We start from the raw sequence: 22,228 nt of genomic DNA, 5'->3' as shown, positions 1-22,228 counted from the left end.
ACGGGTACATATACCGAAACCTGGAAGGTAACGTATGTTCTTCTCAAACACAAATCCGGATCGAGAAACATGGTCGAAAACTACAGACCCATAAATATCATTCCAGTTATATCATACATAGTGGAAAAAGTGATATAAAACCAACTATCTGATCACCTACTTAAGGGAGATCTAATAGACCCGTCACAACATGGCTTCTTTAGAACAAGGTCCTGCAATACATGTCTGATAGACTTCTTTAACGAAGTTACTCGCATACCAGACCAAAAGAAACTAGTGCTCATACTATATTTCGATATTAAGAAAGCCTTCGATAAAGTACCTCATAATCTTCTAATCAATAGACTTAAGTCGGGTGGAATTTATAAATCCCCTTTTGCAATGGATCAAGTCTTTTCTTACGAACAGATACCAAGTAACCAAGATTAGCCCTACAACATCTACACCTCGACCGATAACCAGTGGTGTTGTGCAGAGCAGTGTCTTGAGTCCATTGCTCTTTATAATCTACATCAACAATATATGCAAGTGCTTTAGCACAGGTAAGACCTATCTCTATGCCGATGACTTAAAAGTGATCTATAAAACTGACATTTGCGATGTACGTAGTACTATGCAAACAATCCAACACGAACTCAACATGGCAGACGACTGGCGCAAACTCTGGAAGTTAGAGCTCAACACAGAGAAATGCGGCTCATTAAGTATAGGAGACACTTCTCTTAAAATAAAACTAACACTTAGCAATCACACACTGCCCAGACCGGCATCAGTAACTGACCTAGGGGTACATTACTCACACAGTCTTAATTTCTCTGAACACATCTCAGCCAAAGCATCCAAAATGCGGAAATTGCTTGGCTTCACTCTCCGTAATTTCTATCAAAATGAAACTAAAATCCTTCTTTATAAAGTTTATGTAAGACCTATCAGTGAATAATGCAAGTCCTTATTTTCCAACCTACGCCTATCTGATATACTAAAGGTGGAAGGAACACAACGAGACTTCACCCGCATAATATTTAAGCCTGAACCGGTCGTTGACTACAGTTCCCAATCCCAAATCTTAGGAATAGAACCTCTTTGGAAAAGAAGGGTTAGGTCTAATTTCATTCTCTACCTCAAACTACTCAAAACTCTGACTTATTGAACATGTAATATAGTTCTTGCCCGAGATTCACATGAATACGAACTTCGAAACAAAGTACCTACGGTCAAAGTTGAGAAATACAGATCAAAAAATCGGGAAAACTTCTTCATCATCACGTACGAAATAATATGGAACAATCTTCCCTCCGAAACTCGCATGGCAGATGAATTACATACGTTTATAAAACTGCTTGATCAAGCCCTCACGTGCTCTGATCTAGCACGTACGAACACATCTGCGCCTCACTCGGACATCATAGGCTCTCTACATGCCTGGAGATTTATTTATTGTTCCAACATCTTCGGACTCGTTCATCAATGACTTTTGATTTGACCGGCATTGTGATCCTTTGACTATGATGGTGCTGAGTATAAAATCGTCATCAAACTCAATGCACGTGACATCTTTGGGGTAGCTGTCCAACTCACCGTGGCCACTGAAACCTCTTAAGCACGCCATTTTTGCTACAAGCTTCCGAGAGGCTTGGAAACGCCCCGTAAAGCCATGATGGTGACTCAAATTGAATAGTTTGTTTACCTTTTTTGCAGTAGTACTAGATATGTTGTCTGTAACTGACGTACAGAGATCCTCAGAGATAAGAGGGATAAACGAAGTAGAAACAGACATCAGTAACCCAAAAATTGTGTTTAATTCAGTGAAACTGTCAGCTTCATAGACAGTGCTTAGCCTTGAAAATACGTGACCTTACTGGATAGGCGGTAGTTCGAATGAGCGACGTTTATTTCGGTAACGCTGGTAAATCCTGGCATTCGTGCTTAGAGAAGTGTGAAGAAAATCACGTCTACCAGTAGTTAATGGAATCTTTTGTAGCTACATCTTTCGGCTTCGAGCAGTACCTTCGCTTGTCACACTCTCAAATTAAGGCCATCCGACAAGCATTTTATAATGCTGCTGCTTTTATAATTCTTTCTTTAATATGCGTTGCCATTCTGGCAGTTTATTATACGCTCCAGGTTTTTGTCAGACCTCTTTTGTGGGCCGTTTTGTGCGGGACGGTGTTATATCCATTTAAAAATTCGTTAACTGATGTTATTCGTGGATGGGTTAGGCGTGTTGATGCAGAAGATCAGTTGCTTTTAGTAGAGACTGTTGTTGTACCGTTCCGAGTTTCTAATGCTCTCTATTCCATTTTAATCAAGAAAATGTCTGATCACTGGAGTTTACTTAAAACATCTCTGTTTCTTCTCCTCGCTTTCAACATTTCTTCCTACTTTGATTTTTTCTGGCTCCCTGGATTATCTATAAGTATCTCTTACTTCTTAATATCATTCGTTGATTGCGTCTTAGAATTTACATCGTTCAAATTGGTAAATCTAACTCAGTTTTCTAGATTTACAGGTTATTACTCTAGGTATTATCTACGGCATGATTGCTTTATTAAAACCATCCAATTTCCACTTCGTGTACAGTGTGTCACACTTTTTCTGGCTTTCATTGCTGTTGTGGTGTACATCGTTTGGTGGGGTTCTAAGGATACCCGTATTTTTATTTTCTGTTGCAGTCTTGATAGTTGGCTACTGGGGTTTCACTGAAGAAGCTGATGGCAGTTGTCAAGGTCAGATATTTACGTCCACATTCAGGATAACATTAAATTAGCTTGTATTTTTTCTGTAAGCCTTTAGATTATTGTTTTAGACTTTGTTATGTGATTTAGTTGCACTTATGTTTAGTTCAGTGGTACTTTTCATCTTTGCAATTTTGTTTCCAGCTGTTATTTCTTGTTGGGTTTGGAAGTCTATTATTTATTTACTTAAACACATCAATACTGATACAAAGGGGCACTAAATATGTATGTCCCACACTTCATCTTTAGATTTATGTGGGGGCTGGGAAACTGCCCGGGCGCCCGAACCGAGGCAGGTGGTTTTATTTGGAGGCCACTCCCCAAGCCCTTCACCTCGAGGTCTAGTCCACAAGCCAGTGGAGCAACGTCAGATGTCACATAGTAGCCTGTTACCAACAATAGGTTTGTACGTCTTTTTGTCCCTCAGGATCACGGAGCCCATGTGCACCCTTGGTTTGGAATCAGGGTCTCCTAACTTCTCTGGGTGGATCCTCTGTACTTATCAACTCAGTTAAAGGGCCGGAAATTCGCTTTTCGTTCTCATTTTCGTAAGCAACAACCCCTCCACGAGGCAGTGATTAGGACTTCCCTGACGGTGTATGTATACGTTTGACCATGTGTGAGTATTTCGAGAGCGGACTCTCCCCACCCTCGGCTGTACTATGACATTTAAGGGCATTGGTTACTGTAAACAGGTTGGTAACAAATAGTGAGATCATTATAATGCAAATTACTGTAGTTAGTTCAAAAAGTTACCTCAGAACTATCAAAAACATCATAGTAGTTACGATTGAACCAGCGCGTAAGCGAAAGCAGACTGTGAGCGCACGAATAATTTAATAATTGTAATGTTGGATATAGATTGCTGTATTCAGCACACTGGCTTGTTAATAAATCTGTCTTTTTTCAAGTCCCCAAGTAGCTGAATATGTTCAGTAAATCTACTGGGTATATAAGCATAGTAGAAACATGTTCTTATAATATGTTGACGTTATGTTACTTCCCAAGACTTTGTTAACATCAAATTTCACTAGTCAACTTGTTATTTGGGATTGTTTACTAATTTTTAACTTTTGCTGTTTGCAGAACGGTGGGCTTCTTGCCATACTGTTACTGCATTAGATGGGGGATCTCCCGAGTTAATTAGGAGTGCAGTTTCCTGTGACACACTGGCAGAAGTTAGTACGGAATTCAGTAAGCCTTTCGAGGGTTCTACTCAAATACACCAAAGTCAGACAAAAAAGGAAGAACAACAGCGTCAAACTGGTCTTCCTCTAAGATGGTCGCAGTTTCTGAGGTTAGTTTTTCACTAAGTCAGATGAACTCAGGAAGTAGTTCCAAGTATTACGGTCCCCATTTTAGCAACTAATGTAAAGATATTAATGCCAGTTAGACAATGATATCTATCTTTGTCAGTCAAAAAAGAGTAATAAATTGTACAGATATGACTCTCGTTATGCTATAATTCATTTATCTTTTGTTATCTGTCATAGGATAAAAGTATTTTGTTATATCGAATTAAGTAAAACGAGTCTAAAGCTATGATTCAATAGTTATGTTCCTGGGTCACCAAGCTGGATTCACTGAATGTCTATGATTTGCAGTCAACCACAGACTTAAAGGAGGTGTATTCATCAGTTGACTATAAAATATCTGATACACCTTATACTTGGTTACACGCCATAAACCCAAATACTCTTTCTCTTACTTAAATGTCAACCTGTAAAGATCTTTCACTGCGTTATAATATTTCATACCTATTTTAACTGTTCTTCAACAGCGTTCATCACTAATCTGCTTATCTTGTGGAGTCAAATCATACATTTGTGTAGTGCTTAGAAGCAGTGATTTCGGAATTTGATAGTATCTGGTCATCAACTTAAATTCTACTGTGTAAAATTAGAAACGATCAAGTAGCATTTTTGGCTGCATGTATTTAGTAACTAAATCACATCTTTGTCATTTTGTATTGTACCGTTGATCATTTTCGATGACCAGGCTACATACCGTTTAGTGTTTATTAGTATGCAGTGAATCTGCGTAGCCAAAAACGGAGTGCTTAGTATATATTCGTTTTCAAATATCAAAAATGATGGATTTTTTGAAGGGATATTTAAGTAAACGCCCGTTAAAACGTTACTCATTATCACTAGTGAGTATGGCATCCTCTGGTAGATGTTCTGGACGACGTATGTTCTTATCATAAGGATATTTTAAAAGTGAACCAGGTAACACTAAATGTGGTTCCACAAGTCCTCGGTCACATATCTAACGTTAAGTAAAATTTCAGTGTCGTATTCATCGAGCATAATAATGACATAGGATTTCTAACTAATAGAATTTCATCATTATTCATGTAGTGACAGGTCATTATAATTGCATACATTTTTTAAAATACCATAGCAGTTGTATTTTACCAAAACAATGTCAACGTCGTATAATTTTTGACTTAAACTAAGTGTTTTGTTTTTACTTAACTTTACGTGTATTCATTTTACTCATGTATTTATTTATTTCAGGCAAGCTTTCCTTCCAGTACAGACAGGATCGTCCTATGGATTTGATCCAGTTAGTGAGCTCCGAGCTTTCATGTCTGAACAGTTGTGTTTATCTTCCGCAAAATCATGGAGTGCAATATTGGAAGGAAAAGGGTAAGCGCATGAATAAGTCATAGTTTTACGTATCCTAGATGACTAGATTGAATTTGAGTACTAACGTAATTCAACAACTCATGACTACGCTTTAGTCATTATTTATGTGCTAAGTTGAGATTTTAGGAATTATTAAGTTAAGAAGACCAACAAGTATTTCACTAGTTTAATCTTATTTCATATTCGCGGATAATCTTATTGTTTATTTCTATCCCGAAAAATTTCTTTCCTGCCAAATTTAAATAGCCTTAACGGACATTTTATTGTATGCATAATGAAACCGTTAAATAGAACAGGTCACAATCAGCCATCTCTGTAATTCGTCTATAACCTGTTTTCAAGTGTTTGAATCATTTGTTTTAGATAAAACGTCTATTTCCAGTCATATTTCTGATCCTCTGTTGTTTAAAGTGAGATTTTCATTCGTTGAAGCACACTTCAAAACAATGGACTCTATATTTTTGCATGAGAAACTATAATCGTATCACAATAGAAGTTTGGTTATGTCTGAGCTTGTACACAATTGTGCTGCGTTTAGTACATCAGAATAACAATGCAGCCACTAAAGCTGGCAAGTATTTTTAGAGGAAAACTGAATAAACCTTGAAGGCTATGTAGATTTGGTAATTATCCTTATCTAAACCTACAAGTAATATTTCTGCCACTCATATCTAGATCGTTTTCTTCCACAATCTTCGTTATTTTGAAAAATAATATGTTAATTAAAATTCCTATTTAAAATTTTTTTCTACAGGTTTCGTGCGAGAGGTAGTTCACTTCCTAGATCGGAAAACATTTTTGACGCAGCTTGTACAAACGATACTTGTTATCCTGACAGTTCATTTGTCAATCGCTGTTTTCTTGCATTATTATGGGCTCATTTTCTCGTCGCTATTTGGCTTTATCAATGGCCATTATATTTGATTTGTTTTATCTTAATTTTCTTTGGGATTTTTCGTCTATCACTTTGTTTAAAACTACAAGAACTATCACATTGGGTTCTTTATAAACTGAACAGTCTATTACAGACCATTACTCCGAATTTGACTATGGAACAAAGAAAAGCTTATTTAAAGTCGGTCGTCCCTAGGCCTGTGCACGGATTGCTTACATTATTGGGATATTGCGATAGAAAAGTAAGTTGCCTAATTTGAGATATTACTGGTTATAGAGACTATGTATTAACTTTTGTTTCTACCTATAATTTTATTTATTCAAGTTCTTACTTCTTGACATCAAACTTCAAGAGTAGTAAAATAACGTAATATCACGTAATCAGCCATCAAATTAAATTAGGATATTTTTTCTCGGATTGAAGTAGTTATATTTGCTTTGAGCCATTCGCCTAACAATCCAAACTATTGATTTGGAGTACCATAGACATTTTGAAGATATGCTGACACTACCTAGTGTATATAACTGCTATTCCATAAAAATCTACTTTAATAGATCGACCGTAGGACATTTTTGTCAGTTATATGTCACTAAAAGTTATACTTGAGAAAAATGTAGTAATAAATATACGTTACATCTCAAAATATCATTTTTATTTGCTTTATCAATTAAGTAGATTTTAAGTGAAGCTATAACCGAAGGTTCAATAATAAATCTTATGAAGATAAAAGTAATACTCGTACTCCAATATGTTAGAAATGCATTTTGAAACCATTAAAAACATTTATGTTTTCATAACTTTTAGTTATTTTTGTATATAGCGTAAACTGTTAAGGCATGTTGCACAAATTCTTCCTAAATAAATTCATGAAGTAATCTGTAAAAAAAACAATATTCGATGATCATAAGATGGTAGTAATAATTGTCGTTCATATTAGTTGAACTGCATGAAATAAGTCATCATCGACTAAGAGCCTGGAAATGTGCGTTGACCGAAGTTGCAATTACCACTGTTATCATGAGAAGATAAAACTGACAAGATTGGCAGAAATGATCGAAATCATATGGTAGCAATAATGACAAGAAAGGTTAAACAAAAGGGACATAGTTCAAAGAGGCAGAATGGGAAAGTATGTGTGAAGAAATACTGGACTGGATCGAGAAGATGAATAGTGAATGCATCCTCACTTTTCATCTGATATTCCTCACTCTGTCTAGCTAAAATGCTTAATAATAATAATAATTCATTTTTGCTAACAATGTAAAGGTAACAGATAAAGAGTAGTATTGTGGTGCGTACTACTTATATTGATATAATTAGTATATGATGCGAGTCAGGAATGTAATTTCTGGCGGCAGAAGATGGGGAAGATCAAGAAAGGAAGAGCGGGAATAGAAAGCAATTAGTATGGAAATGCAAGAACAATGAAGTTCGAGACAATTATTGAACATTTTGCAGATTAAGTATTGTAGTATGGTTTTTCTATTTTACCAAGTAACTGTAAGTTTGTGCTAAATATAGTTCGGTTGTCCCCACCCGTGTTCTGTTCACTACAGTATCACTGAATAATTTACTGTTTTTAACTAACATTTGTTTGTTAAAAGTTAAGAACATGTAAAATGCACCTGTTAGTGAAGTGATAAACTGATAGTTCCATCATGGTTTGTAAGTCTTTTGCATTAGTGGTTAGGTTTTCTGTTAAATATTTTTCAATTTAGTAACTATATTTAAAAAAAACATTGTTCAAGTGGATCCGCGCAACTCATGTACAGTTTTTTTTATTACGCTTTCCTTTAAACTTTAATGTGGAATGAACTCTTAGTTTCAGATCACATTAAATAAGTTAATGGAATTAATCAAGCGGGAACAATATGGAAACTACTGCTTTGTGTTTTATGTATCACTTGAAACTAAAGTTAACTTGATAGGCTAGAAATTCAATTAGTTGTTATCTTGTATATCCAGTAGTTGCATTCAAGCTTGTTTTCTAGTTTATGGGTAGTGGCATAATAGTTGGAGCTGTAGAATCTCGCTCCATGTACTTCAGTTTGGGCAGCAAGGTAGTACCATTAACCCTCATAATGAAAGTGTGGCTTGATGCTGAGTTTAGAAAGTTATATTGGGTTATTAAATAATGCCATTACTATATTGTTTATATAAGTTACTAACTTGAGTGCTTTACTTCAAATTATTTTGGCAATAACCTCAGGGCTTATAAAATATGTCAATTTGTTTTACGTCTCTTGGTTTTGCATATTGAACGGTTAAATTGATATTATTTCTATGAAATTAAAGAATTTCTGGTTTTTAATTTATTTTAGCTTTGTCGTTACTTGGACTCATGGGTAGACAGTGTAGTCAGCCTTTTTATTCTTGTCTTCTTTATTTTCACCTTTTGTCTGCTGACAATGTTTTTAGCATTTCAGGTATGTCCAAATAGTTCTTATTACTATTATTTATAATACTACCAAGTAATTCAAAATTAAATTGATTATTTCGCTATTGCATATAATGGATCTATTTACGAAAAGCTTATAGAACTACCAGTGTTTATTAAGTGCCAAATAATTTTTTTTCTATAACTTGGGATTCATGCTCGTGCTCTCTTGATTCATTCTCAGTTATATTCTTCGGGAATTTGGCACTTAAATGTGTGGTGAGAAAAGAAGAGGAACCGAATAGAATTAAGTCCTGCGAAAATATTCACCAGATTTCCAGGTACATTAAGAGTTCTAGGACTATCGTGTATTTTTATCATGGGAGCCGTATATATATAATGGATGATAACATTTATTCGTCGATAGGGTGTATTAAAGGGTAATTCAATATGTATTTTGGATTGGACTTGGAGTTCGTTAGTCTTGTAGAATAAAAAAGGAATAGAGTAGGTTACAAGATTCAATAAAGGTCAAAACTGTTTTGTGTCCCTGAAGAATCGAGATCAGTCTGTACCTTTTGTGTGTTCGTTTTAGTAAAAGAAGCTTCCTGATTTGCATCAAAATTGGTCTGGCAGTTTATTTGTAACACATTGACAACTATCTTTGCCTCTCATATAAATGAATCGTTTGGGTCCATTTGTAGTATCTTTCTCTGTCTACTTGTAATTATTAAGGAATCTACTTGTGGGAGCTTTTTGATTGGAAGTAAAATAGTAGAATGTGATCCGATATAGCTAAAAAGTAAATCAAATCTTATTTATGGTCGTAGGTAAACCTTTTAAGCATATGAAGAATGATGAGTATATTTGTATTATTAATAAGAAGAGCTAGTTTCAGTCGGTGAAAAATAAGCAAAGGAAAATATTTCTAGCTTGTCTAAAGATATTCTCTTGGTGGAGTAACTGCTGTGGTTGGGCATACACGTGTTACGTATGCCCAATCACCGACTACCTCGACGTGCTATGTTCAGTGGTATAGGAGTAGGTTGGAAGAAAGCTAGGGGCGGCCAAACCAAAACATGGCACAAGTCCATGAAGTCACTGACAAGTGGACTGAGTCATGTTGGTAGGTGTAGACTACCTGGTTGGGGACCACGAGATGATAGCAACCGATGGTTAGAGACCCTGAATGACATGGCTCAAAATCGTTTGCAATGGCGCAGGTGCATCCACTCCTTGTGTTCTCCCAAATTCTAATCTCCTGATTCCTCCTTGTCTCTTTTTTCTCTTCTTAAATTTATTTCACTGGATTATACTCTTTAATTAACATCTCCAAACCCTAATCTTCCCGATTACTGCTTATAGTCTTGCTACCTCTACCACTACGGGATTTGAATCGACTACTGCATCTCTGTGCTAATGTGGTATGGCAACTCGAACTGATGTACGTACGTACGAAGTTCTACGTTGTTACTGACTGACTGACTGTGACCCGATCACTAAATATACTAAAACTGCCATGATGTCTTAGTGGTCGAATCCCCGATAAGTGTTAAAATGAAGATCATTAATTGTTAACTTTGAGCGATACAATTCCACATCGATTACAGTGATGTATTCACCCCTTGTTTTCTCTCAAGTCTCCTGTCTTATTACTTTTGTTTTTTTCTTTCAGCTTATTTATTCGATATCGATTTTTGCCTTTTTTTAACCGGTTTTTCTGCTGTTACGAAATCTAAAAACTTTATTGGATGGTTGCATTTTGATATGTCTCTTTATCTACTGTACTAAACGGTGAAAAAGTAGAAACTGAATACCTTCATAAGACCTGTGATAAGTGGCTAGCTACTGGTTTTTTATAAACTGGTTCTCAATATATTTATGAAACAATTGTCAAGACTTTCATTGAAGCCAATGTGCCTTGCCTTTATAAAAGGCCAAATAACCCTTAGTTGTATAAAGCAACTTTTCTCTTGTGCTCACAGAGACTTCGCGTGCAAATTTCCACTTTTGTAATGAAGCGTAGTTACATAATTTGTTGTGAATGAATTCTACCCGACTTAGTTCCTCGCTCACCTATTTTATTGTGTACAGTACATAAATACATTACAGAGACCTATATATCGAAAACCAACTTGGGACGGACAATACACGAGTTTTCACAGCTGGGACCTCTTTAAGTAGAAAAAGAAACTTAATTCAATTTTTATCATCCAGGGTTAGGCGAACATTATCGGGAGATACGGTAGACGAGGAACTATACAACCTCCGACATATGTTTTTCAAAACTGGTATCCATCCAGGTTTGTTGGACGTAACATGAAACCTAAATCCAGTCAGTCAGCTACAAAGTAGAACCAGGCACATACATGCACTGGTTCAAGTTGTCACACCTCACTAACACAACAAGATGAACACCGAATTCATAGAAGTAGTTACTTCAATGGTAGTAATATATAAAAGAAAGATTGTATATAAGGATATAATACAGGGGGAAAGGATTAGTTCGTAGAAAGAAAGGTATAAAGTGATTTTAATCTCATAGTTTAAGGGAAGACAGAGTGTATACACCGACGCCATTGTGATCGATTCTGAGCCATGTCACACAGAGTCTCCAACCATTGGTTACGATAGTCACGCGGACTCCAAACAACATGGCTCAGACTAGAAGTTAGTGACTTTAGGCACTGATGATACGTTTTTATTTGGCCGCCCCTAACTTTCTTCCAACCATCCCCAATGCTGGTTAGCATTGCGCGTCGTGGTAACCGGTGTTCAGGCATACGTAACACGTGGTCCAACCATCTCAGTCGATGAAGATTCACAACCTCATAAACTGATTTACCACCATCCCTCAATATCCTACGCCTGACCTCACTACTACTTACCCGGTGATCCCAACAAATGCGAGCTATATTTCTAAGACATTTGTGATCAAATACTTGTAACTTACGAGTATCTTCTAACGTTATTGGCCACGTTTCGCTTCTGTAAAGTAGAAGAGAACGAACTGCTGAGCAGTATACTCGTCCCTTAATTGATAGACGGATGTCTCGCCTTCGCCATAGGTGACGCAAGTTGACAAAAGCTAAACGAGCTTTTCGAATCGATTTCGTCAGACAACAACCCATTAGGGCTGATAATACCTTCAAGATAAGTTGCCGACGCGTTCGACTACTTCACGCTCCATATCCTTAGTCCAGGTGTTGACGAAGGCCAGTCTTGGAGCAACAACTTGCATTTAGAGGGGGAGAAACGCATTCCAAACATTCTGGCATTGTTGCTTAGTGCTACCAAAAGACTCTGCATTTTATCAGCGTCTTCACCAAACAGGACTATATCATCTGCGTATTCTAAGTCGATAAGTGGACCCCCTGGTAGGAGATCGATGCCCGAAAATTCAGTCGACGAGAACGTTGTTTCCATCAGTATGTCTATGATGAAGTTAAACAGAAATAGAGAAAGTGGACAGCCTTGACGGACACCACTTGATGTTGCAAAATCAGATGACAGTTCACCATAAGCTCTGACTCGACTAGAGTGTTCGAGTAAAGACCCTTCACAAGGTTTATGTACTTCTGAGGTACGCCTTTCAATGACAGACACTGCCACAGAATCTCGCGGTCTACCGAGTCAAATGCTGCTTCTAAGTCAAGAAAAACCACCATTGTCAGACGCCGGTAAGTATGCCTATGTTCTAGAACCTGACGAATGGCGAATATGTGGCCGATGCAGCCACGACCAGATCTGAAGCCAGCCTGATTTTCTCGTGTTTGCAGTTCACAAGTCTTTGTTAGGTGTCCGATAATTAGTGAGGCTAGTATTTTAGATGTTATGTTAGTCAAACTAATTCCTCTATGTTTGTCACAGGATGATTTCGACGCCCTTATGTGTTTGGACAATCAGTGATTGTGACCAGTCAGATGGAATAACGTCTAACTCCCAGATCTTAGCTAAAATATCAGTCAACCTAATCACTAAAATTCGACCACCATCCTTAAAAACCTCTGGAGCCAATCCATCCGGACCAGCTGCTCTTCCTCGCTTCAGATTAGCTAGAGCTTTTTGAACCTCAACTAGAGTCGGGGGACCTACTTCAATGTTCTATTCAGGCATTCTGGGATTGATGGATAGTTGTAGAGTAGCTGTAGGCCAGGTGAACTGCTCCTTAAAGTGTTCTGTCTGTCGTTTTAAACGTCTGGACTGAGAGTAGATGAGGGTGTTGTCTTTTTCCGAGATAGTCTCACTTACACTAGACTTTTTAATTCCGGTTTCTTTTATTAGTCTGTAGAGCTGTCTTGCGTCATCTACAGTCGCTGCCTTTTCCATCTCTTTTGCTTTCGTTGCCTACTACTGCTCACGATCGTTCCTTAGATTCCTAGTTAACCTAAATTTGACTTGTTTTCATTCATCATCGTGTTAAGAGCCTGATGGGATAGGTCTACAAGAGTCTATTAGTGCGATAGATGTAGCAGAAATCCACTGGTTTTCCTTGACCATTTGGTTTAAATCACTAATGGATGTCGCTGCTGTTTCCACAGTTCTTTGTATATCTTTCCAAGCAACATCTGGATCAGCCTCGTTTTCAGAACGAGCGACAGTCTTCTATTGGGCCTCTCCAACGATGACTGATGGCAATATGGTCTATTTGCGTCCACTGTTGGTTTGGTGCAGGCGGTCGCCATGTTAAACGATGTCTCTCCTTATGCTTAAAATTTGTGTTTGCTAAAAATAAACGGTTGTCTGAGCACAGTTGCAGCAGACGATCACCATTATCTGTTCGCTGAGCCGGAATACCAAAATACCCACCTAAATATCTTTCTGTTTGGTTTAAGCTACCTACCTGGGGATTAGAGTCACCTGCTACGAGTACTATGTCTGGACGTTTAGCTCTCTGAAGTTCAGATAGCTTTCTGTAAAATTCATCTTTCATTTCATCAGAGCTGCAGTCAGCGGGAGCGTAGGCAGAAGCAGTGAAAAGGCACCGACGTGTGTCCCTATCCTTCCGAGTTCTTACGGAGCCGTTTAGCCGAACAGGACATAGACGACTGGTAACGGGGATCCACTCTAACAGTGCTTGTTTCGCCCTCATGCTTAGTGCTATGCCTACACCTGCCAGTCCACGAGAACTGGTTATCGGGTCGCCAGATACACGGAGGGTGTATCTCGTCGGCTCTCCGTTTTGCCGAGGTGAGGTCAAGTGAATGACCACACTGGAATCCTGTATGCGTGTTTCGGAGACACAGCATACATCGATGGTACGAGATTCTAGGGTTTTAGCCAGAGAAACCTGCTGACCGATTTGACATAGGGTGTGTACGTTGAAGGCTCCAGTGTATAGTTTGGAGCGATGTTTCAGTAGATCCATAACTGTTTTGCGCACTAAAATCGTTGGCTATGGTGACACTTGAGGAGGAAGCCGAAAGAGGAAGTTTAGAGTTGAAAGTCTATGTAGGAGGAATAATAGGAATTAAAGAGCGAGAATGATTATGAATACAGTGGTCTTGAGTGCTGTTAGAGGTATGAGGGCGGTTATCACTTCCCGGTTGCCCACTCCATGGAAGGGTTCTTCTGGAGGTACCTGAAAAACAAATTGGGTTACAGGTGGTCTTAAGGACCTGAGAGTGTGACCGCAGTGCCTAAGGGACAACTGCTTGAGGTCGGTCACATACGACCTTTTTGTGAGTAATTTTCGTGTTAGCTCCGTACTTATTCAAACCTTACCGTCGGAGACGGATAACCGTGGGATAAGGCGAGGTGTGCACTTCTGGGGTCGACCTTTTCTAACCCCACCCCTCCTTGTGGGAAGACAGCATCGCTGTTATGTTGATTACATGAAGGAAACACCTTACTGCCATCACACCTCTGTACAATTAGCCGTGCGACTTCACCCTTGAAACTTGGGTTTGCTGTTTTTAGTCTTACCACTCTTCAACTGATCTGTCTGGCATGGTAGAACCTTAAGGAACGATTGTTTCAGCCAGTATAGCTCGATTGATTCGTCACGATAGGCAAGCCCGATCACCACATCAAGGTAGCAGCAGCGGTCGGGAAAACCCAAATTATAACATACGTAACCTCATGCAGTTCCTAAGGAAAATGTACAGTGAGTGGACATTGAGTTCAAGGGAGATACTTCCGCCGAAATTTTGAAAAATCGTCTAACATAATCCGTAAAGTGAACTTTTTATGCGGCTAAGCTTTGCATCGTCGTTTTTATCCGTCGCATCATTTGTGGATGTGTCAAGGACAAACTCTTTCATTGGGTCACTTCACTGTATATTTATAAGTCCATTTGCTCTTGTAAAGCAAGTCACATAGGTCGCACAAGCTGAGAGTTTTTCAAACACATCCCGCGTGGTTTTCGAAAGGTGAATGTAAATCAATCAACAGCTTATTATTATAAAATCTTGTGAACTCTCATCACATGGCCCCACCTTACAGTTCCTTTAAAATCATCTATACATTCAGACGATTTGTTTTGAAAAAGGCACAAATTAATAACTTATGCACTTTAAAGGCGCTAGCAACCCATCATTTCAGACCTGAACTCTATGTGCAAAAGAGACACATACAAGCCATCATTCTACGATGGGCCTAACACTTAATCTTTATACAGGGTAATGTGATTTTGTTACATCCTGTGTGTGTTTTTAATATCCTTAATTTTGATTGTTAGTTATTATCATCACGTTTATCATTTGTTCTTCACCCTTCTCATACTCATCAAGATGACCATCCTTCTCACATTTGTTTTCATCCTATTGTCTCTCTTCACTTCTCGATTACCAAATACCTTTGTTCGACACATGATATGATCTAATCGTCCTATCTTTCGGTGAACTGTTTTATTTAAATTAATTATAAATACGACTGTACAGCTTGAGTAAATGATATCGTCGAAAAGAAAATTTTCTTCGCTGAATTCTCTTAGTTCTTATTCGTAGATATCTGTTTATTGTGAATCGTATGTTGTAGTTTTTTACGTTTACTGACCGACTCATACGGTTCAATTAAAGTAGGAACCTGAGAGTACGGTGTTACAAATTGATATGCTAACACAATTACCACCACATTGATGCTTACAAATTTTACAGCATAATTTATGCTGTTTCTCACACTAATAATAATAGTGATAATGATAATAATAATTTCTTTTGTTCTTTCAGATTCACAATGAAAGTATTCATTTGGTATCGCTAACAAGTGATTTTATCAATAAAGCGTTGAATAGTGAAGCATATAGGTAAGTGGTATTGAAACAGTAGATATCCTAGATATTGTAATGGATGGTACTATGCCAAGCCAGCATAGGTTATTCTAGCTTCTGGACAGACCAATTTATTCATTCTTCTCAAGCCACATTTTGACCTTATCAACTATTCGCTTATTAATCCTGACTGTTTTTATATGATCTATGTGAGTTGATTGCTTACCCTATTCGTTACATTACGTGCCTGTGATTTATTTTTGTCTGAATGTAAATATTAAGTCACACTATCATATTGAGTTAGTTCACACACCTCCGGTCCGCTTCGCTCTCTTCGCTTCTTCACTTCGTCTCTCTGATTGTCTGTTCAGACCAAAGAGTGTACAGAGTATTCGTATTCGAAATTCATTCTCGTATTTGACTTATTTCTTTATTTTGTAGCGCGAATTAAGTCGATAATTATATACTAGGGTAACCAAAATGTGTGTTTCAATAATAATCATCAAACGATCCACGAGAACATTTTCACTGACAATGAACAATGTACATGCTTTCTTTATTTCCTTTTCACAGAAAGCTAATTTACTGGTTTTCCCATCAGATATCGTAATTAAGTAGTAGGTTGTTAGTGTAGTCTGTTGATATATGACATTCCAAACATATATCATAGTCTTTTGCTTGTATTAACGTCTGATCTTTGTCTTTCAGCTAATGTATGATTATTTAAATGCCATTAAATTGCAGATTAAAAGCAGGGTATGCGGCTGTGTTCATCGTTTACACCCAAGTCCCCATTAAATGTAAATGTTACAAGTTCAAACCACACTATTTGCATAAGGTATCTTGATATACGTTTCCAATGAGGCTTTTCGATTCATAACAATATAATGATAATAGTACTTGACTTATTTTGTGTTAAGTGTTAATTTGATATCGCCTTTTAGAGTTCAAGAATCTTAACAAAACCGAATAGATAAAACTTTCTATACTTACTTGTTAGGTTGAGCTCATCCTACCAAATAAAACCTGATACATCAAACAGTAAATGTATAAAATGGCTTAAATGAATCTTAATTACTATTTTCGTTGTGTTCAAACTTAATTGATTTAATAAAATATAACAGTAGTTTGATTTCAAGTTGATATAATACAAATTTTCAAGTTGTATGCTAATTTGTTATAAAGCAGTGATTGCTGAATATTACGCGCAATCATAAATAGCCACCACTGCAGCTTATTCATTGTTAAATCTCATGAAAATACTTTGATAACAGTTAGTAAATCAAATATTGGAGGGTAGCGGCCTAAGTGATTAGTCCGTGGTGCATATTTATTGTCAGAGAATACAACGACTAGCATCAGTGGCATATATCGCTGTTCAATTGTAAATTTATTCATTTACTAACTGTTGATGTTGAAAAATTCTTTAGTTCAATTACCGACAAATAGTATCGTTATAGAATACTGTTATTGTTTGATGATTTGATGTTTTATTGGTACTCAACATTCTCTATTTCTATTTCTCTGATGTTTCTAGACTTCTTAGTCACTTATAGGATATTGTGTGTTTGTATTTATTTACGTAAGGATATTTAAGGACATGGTATTTATTTGTACATTTCACGTGTATAATTCATCTGGAAACTTTTCAACATTTTATGCATCCGATTTCTTGAAATATTGTTACTTTCCTGCCTAAATAGAAATTTTATTTTAATGTATACATTATTACATCATTCTGTACAATCAATGCAGTGATTTTTTAAAAAGACACCTACCTAGATAACTGACGATTCATAAATAACTCGGTTGAGATGGTTGAGTCAATAAGCAGCTCATAGAACTAATCCTCAAGTTCCATATGGAGAAACTAAACGATTGATTTATAAACTCAATCATATAATAAAATAAAACTCAATTTGATGCAAACTATTCATGTAAGAGAAATAGTGAAAAGGAAATCGCAACCAAATATTGAGTCAAAACGATGGTTATTATAGGCGGTTAATCGAGTTGAATTTCAGACAGTTGTTTTATCTGGGGAAAATACCAGGTAACGTATCATGCAATTCATTACGACCTGGTAAGGTGATTTCCCTTCGTCAGTGAAGGTACAACAATAATTATTCAAACCTGCAAGATTCCGGTGTACCAGCAGGTTTTTCTTATCGATGCAGTATTGTTTCTCGTTAAAACTCTTGTCTGATGAGATATAACTTGATGTTACAAACACAGCATTTGAGCAGAGGTTTAAACCAATTGTATATCCATCAGTTTAGACAACCGGTTGATGCCACAACTTGTTCACAGTCAACCGTAGTCTATACGCTCAGAAATGATGTGACATGACCGAATAGACGATTTTTATTAATTTTCCACACATTTTATTTGCCTCTTCACCCGGTTTTGTATTCCTTCTTCACTATTTAGTAAAAATCTTTAAGCCTAGGCAAAGTTTTTCAATCATCTATCTTACATTAACATTTAAATAAATAGGCACATCCTTCTACACTCAACAGATTTATGTGACCTGAAAACCTGTACAAAAGCGTTTTGTTTCATTTCAAATCGTCGGTTGTGATTTCAAATGTCTCTGTTGTACCATGCATTTCAAACAAAGTTCTTAAAACGTCAGTCAATTGGAACATCTTATGTGTTGCATTGGTGATATTCGAAGTCTCTTTTAAGCTGTTAAATCTAGATGTGCAGCCTCACCAACCATACATTTTAACTAATTGGTTGAAGTTATACTATTTCAGTGGTTATACTTTGTCCAGTATTGGAACTAGCCTACATATTTGTCACCGAAATTCGAAAATCTGAATAACATTATCCATTCCATAGACAAAAACACAGCTTACACTGCAATTTTCAAATATACATTTTCGTGCTGAATTCGCTTCGTTTTCCACCACATCTTGCTAGGTCTGATATTGGTTTGCAAGGATTATCACTAAAATATTAAAATCACATTTTATTGAACTTATTCTTATTTCCTAATATTTCTGTAAAATGCAAGTAATTTTATTGTTTATTTCTCTTCCCTAGTTGGCTTCCTAGAAGGGAACAAGTTGATGGAATGTTTAATGTTTTAGTTACAAATGCTTATCAAGCTGGACGAAGTTGGATATCCGATAAGGTAGGTTCAATTTGATTATTTCTCAAGTTGTTCTTTCATATATCAACTTACTAGGAATAAAAATATTTTCTCCTTGGAGATCTTTAGTTTTAACGGCTCGAGATACTCGTTTGATTCATTCAAAACATTTTGTTCAACTCATGCTCTTTACTTTATCAATTTCCGTGATTTGTACCTTTGTAATTTTGTGCCCTTCATTCGAATTTTCACATATACTTTGAAGGCCTTGAAGGATTGAAACCAAATAAGGTTTACAGAATGTAATTACCAGAGAAAGAGCGTAGGCAGAAGAATATAGGACTCCTTATGGTAAATCATATCAGTCCCAGTTGTCATACGTCTCAAAAGCAGGAGAGGAATAAGATGTTAAAGTGATCCACGGAATTATCATAAATTAAAAAGGGATTGTTAGTGTAAATATCCGGAAGTTTGTTATATGAAGAATTAACAACATCTATCCTCGGTGTTTTGGACCATATTGACAATTGATTTCTAACATTTCACAGACTCCACTATGAGATCAAGATTTTGTAAATAGCTTAAACCAATAGCATGTTACTTCGCTGATTAGCAAGATATCTTAATTTAGTCACTACACTTTTTTCATCAATCTCCACAGTCATCAGAGTACAAGGTTTCTGTTTTAACGGGTGGATTGCACGGTTAGATGCGCAGCGTATTTATCGATCGAATCAGTGACACGTAAAACACGTAAGGACGACCTAGAGTCCCGACTGGTCCCGCTTCCCTGTCTAGCCCAGCCAGTTGAGTCTAGAACGCAAGTCACAGCCTCTGAGTTACGAATCCTTATATTTCAGACATACTCTATATACCAAACAAACAAACCACATCGTACCATAAAATAGAAAACAACATTTACACGGTATTTAACAAGTGAAACAAATATCGACCAATAGGGAGTGTACATTTAAAGTCCAAGGTCACCGTTAGACTTAACATGATAATTATTGGTATATTCCTCTGCATCCCTAACAGTTTTCAACCATTGCGTCTCAGGTTTAAATCTCTCCCCATCTGCTTCAGTTTGGACTGGCTCTCACACAAATAATGTGACTCAAGGTCAAGTCTATGAACATATGTTCGCAAATGAATGGTTTTACCTAATTTAATTCTTCATTGGTCAACATTATGTTGTCTCGATGTTTGTAAAGCGAATCCCAACAACCCTATTGATCAGTTTTCATATTTTACTTTGATTTTTATGTTCAACCTCAACAGTGCTCAAATAGTACTTGCACCATAGACTAGTAATTATTTTTAGACTTTGAATATTAGACACTAGTGTCTCTAATCATTCATTAAAAGTGTTATTCTGTGCTTCATACTTGCCATTTAATGGACACCTGGATATCCTCAGAACGTCATGGTGTTTTCGTAAAGATTTCATGGAAGTTTGGTTCACCAGGACTGATAAAACTAACCATGTATATGAAGTGGTCAGAAGAGTTGGTTGCTTCTGTTATATTGGTGATATTAAGAAAAGCGATAACTTTTGGAACTATCTTGCAAAGAATTGTTGTTTGTATTTTTGCTGTATAGTAGTTAGGCATTTAGATAATTGTATTCTCATTTACCCTGACTGTAATTTTTCATTTGGCTCACAAACTATAATTATGTTTTACTTTCCTTAATTTGTTATGAATTAATTATGGGTCTATTACTTAGTTTCTCATTCATTTATGGTGTAGCTATTGGGATTTCCGACTAATGTTGATGTTTGTTCTACAGAATACTTTCTTTGAGTTGTGGTAACGAACAGCTACATAATAGAGGTATTATCTACCCACCATGTTCTCTTATCGAACATTAGTAAACCTACTAATAGCATAACGTCTGTTTACACTTTGCAATATTTATTATTGTTTTCTAATTCGCGTTTGCTTCGAGCCTGTTCCTATACTATGCTTTTGCTGAACAATAGAGTTGTTTTGCAGGCTGTAGGCAAAAGAAAACCTAACAATATTTAAATACGATTGATTCACCTATTTTTTGTACTTTTGTTACCTTTGACTATGAACAGGTTTGTAAAGTCCATTGAATATATATATATGGATGCATTAAAAAAAATTTTTCTCTTGAATATCTTTGAATAAACATTATGATTCTTAATGCGTTTAGGTGAACTCGAGTTAGTTTTAGTAATGATGTTGTCTGTCCCTTTTGTTATGATAAATTATTTTAGATTTCCTACTTAAATTGTTGACTATATTACTAACAAGTGTTGGTTTTAATTAATGAATTAATTTATTTACTGTTTGTCTTATGTATGTATTTTTTTAATGGTAAACTCCTGTTCTGATCACATTGATTAATTTATAATGTTGATAGATTAATGAACTTTTCGAAGCAGATCCGAATTCAAAGGCAATATTAAAAGAACAACTTTTATATTTGTGGGAGAATATTTATAATTCTTTTATCAATCAGGTAATCATCAGATTAATATGTATGACTTCTACTGGTTAATGATTATCAATATGTATCATGAATGTATAATGTGTGAATAGTTCTACTTTTTTCCTTTTCTTCTTTGTAAAATATATACACTCTGTTTATTTGTGTAGATTTTATGAGAATATTATGACGAACTGATTTAATAAGTAGGGAATTTTATATCGTCATATTGTGACATGGGTTCCTCTACATAGATAAGATAAATTGTGATATTTCAAACTTTCAAATTGATTTCTTTGTTGTTTTCGTTTCGACTCAAGGGTAGAACAATAAGAGATTACTCGGGATCAATTATTACTGAAATCCATTATCTTAGAAACCTTGTCCTTAGAGGACCATGTTTTCCTACATGATTTAAACAAAGATGGTAGCTTCATGTGGTGGTGCTGTTTATTGCTCTGACCGTTTTTTTTTTCGACCCAGTGATACTCCGTTCAATATTGAATATTTCAGTAAATGGAGCTTTGATACGTGTAACACGGCCCAACCACTGTAGTCTGTAGAGAGAGCATATATATATACCGTTTAGAAATGTCTACGAGATTCAGGTGTTTTTAAATTTTCCAGAAAATGTTCTGTTCGTTACGGTAACATATAAGTGGAAAACGTTTGTCAGTTCAGGAGCTGCCGTGTACACTAAACTTATTTCTGTTATTAAATTTCATTGATACAATAGACACTAGGTAAAATGACGACAATGATTATATCTTTTAGAATTAGGCAGCACAAATTACTATTTGTAAACC

General features: G+C 36.3%; 1 protein-coding gene across 3 annotated transcripts in view; it reads left to right on the top strand.

The window, feature by feature from the left end:
- Positions 1-1,838: 1,838 nt before the first annotated feature.
- Positions 1,839-22,228, top strand: part of MS3_00009835 (uncharacterized protein) — a 39,091-nt gene continuing 18,701 nt past the window's right edge. The window contains exons 1-9 of one of the 3 annotated variants that reach the window (XM_051218236.1): positions 1,839-2,478; positions 2,510-2,726; positions 3,822-4,032; positions 5,255-5,386; positions 6,141-6,522; positions 8,603-8,707; positions 15,828-15,904; positions 18,917-19,007; positions 21,357-21,455. In XM_051218236.1, coding sequence (XP_051074080.1) covers positions 1,966-2,478; positions 2,510-2,726; positions 3,822-4,032; positions 5,255-5,386; positions 6,141-6,522; positions 8,603-8,707; positions 15,828-15,904; positions 18,917-19,007; positions 21,357-21,455 — 1,827 coding nt within the window. In that variant the 5' untranslated portion in view covers positions 1,839-1,965. Of the gene's footprint in view, positions 4,033-5,254; positions 5,387-6,140; positions 6,523-8,602; positions 8,708-15,827; positions 15,905-18,916; positions 19,008-21,356; positions 21,456-22,228 lie in introns of all 3 variants that reach the window. The other 2 variants (XM_051218237.1, XM_051218238.1) reach the window with 2 other exon arrangements.

The sequence above is a fragment of the Schistosoma haematobium genome, chromosome 1, assembly GCF_000699445.3.
Source record: "Schistosoma haematobium chromosome 1, whole genome shotgun sequence".
In the NCBI taxonomy this organism is placed as follows: Eukaryota; Metazoa; Platyhelminthes; class Trematoda; order Strigeidida; family Schistosomatidae; genus Schistosoma; species Schistosoma haematobium.
This window is presented reverse-complemented; position numbering and strand designations above follow the sequence as displayed.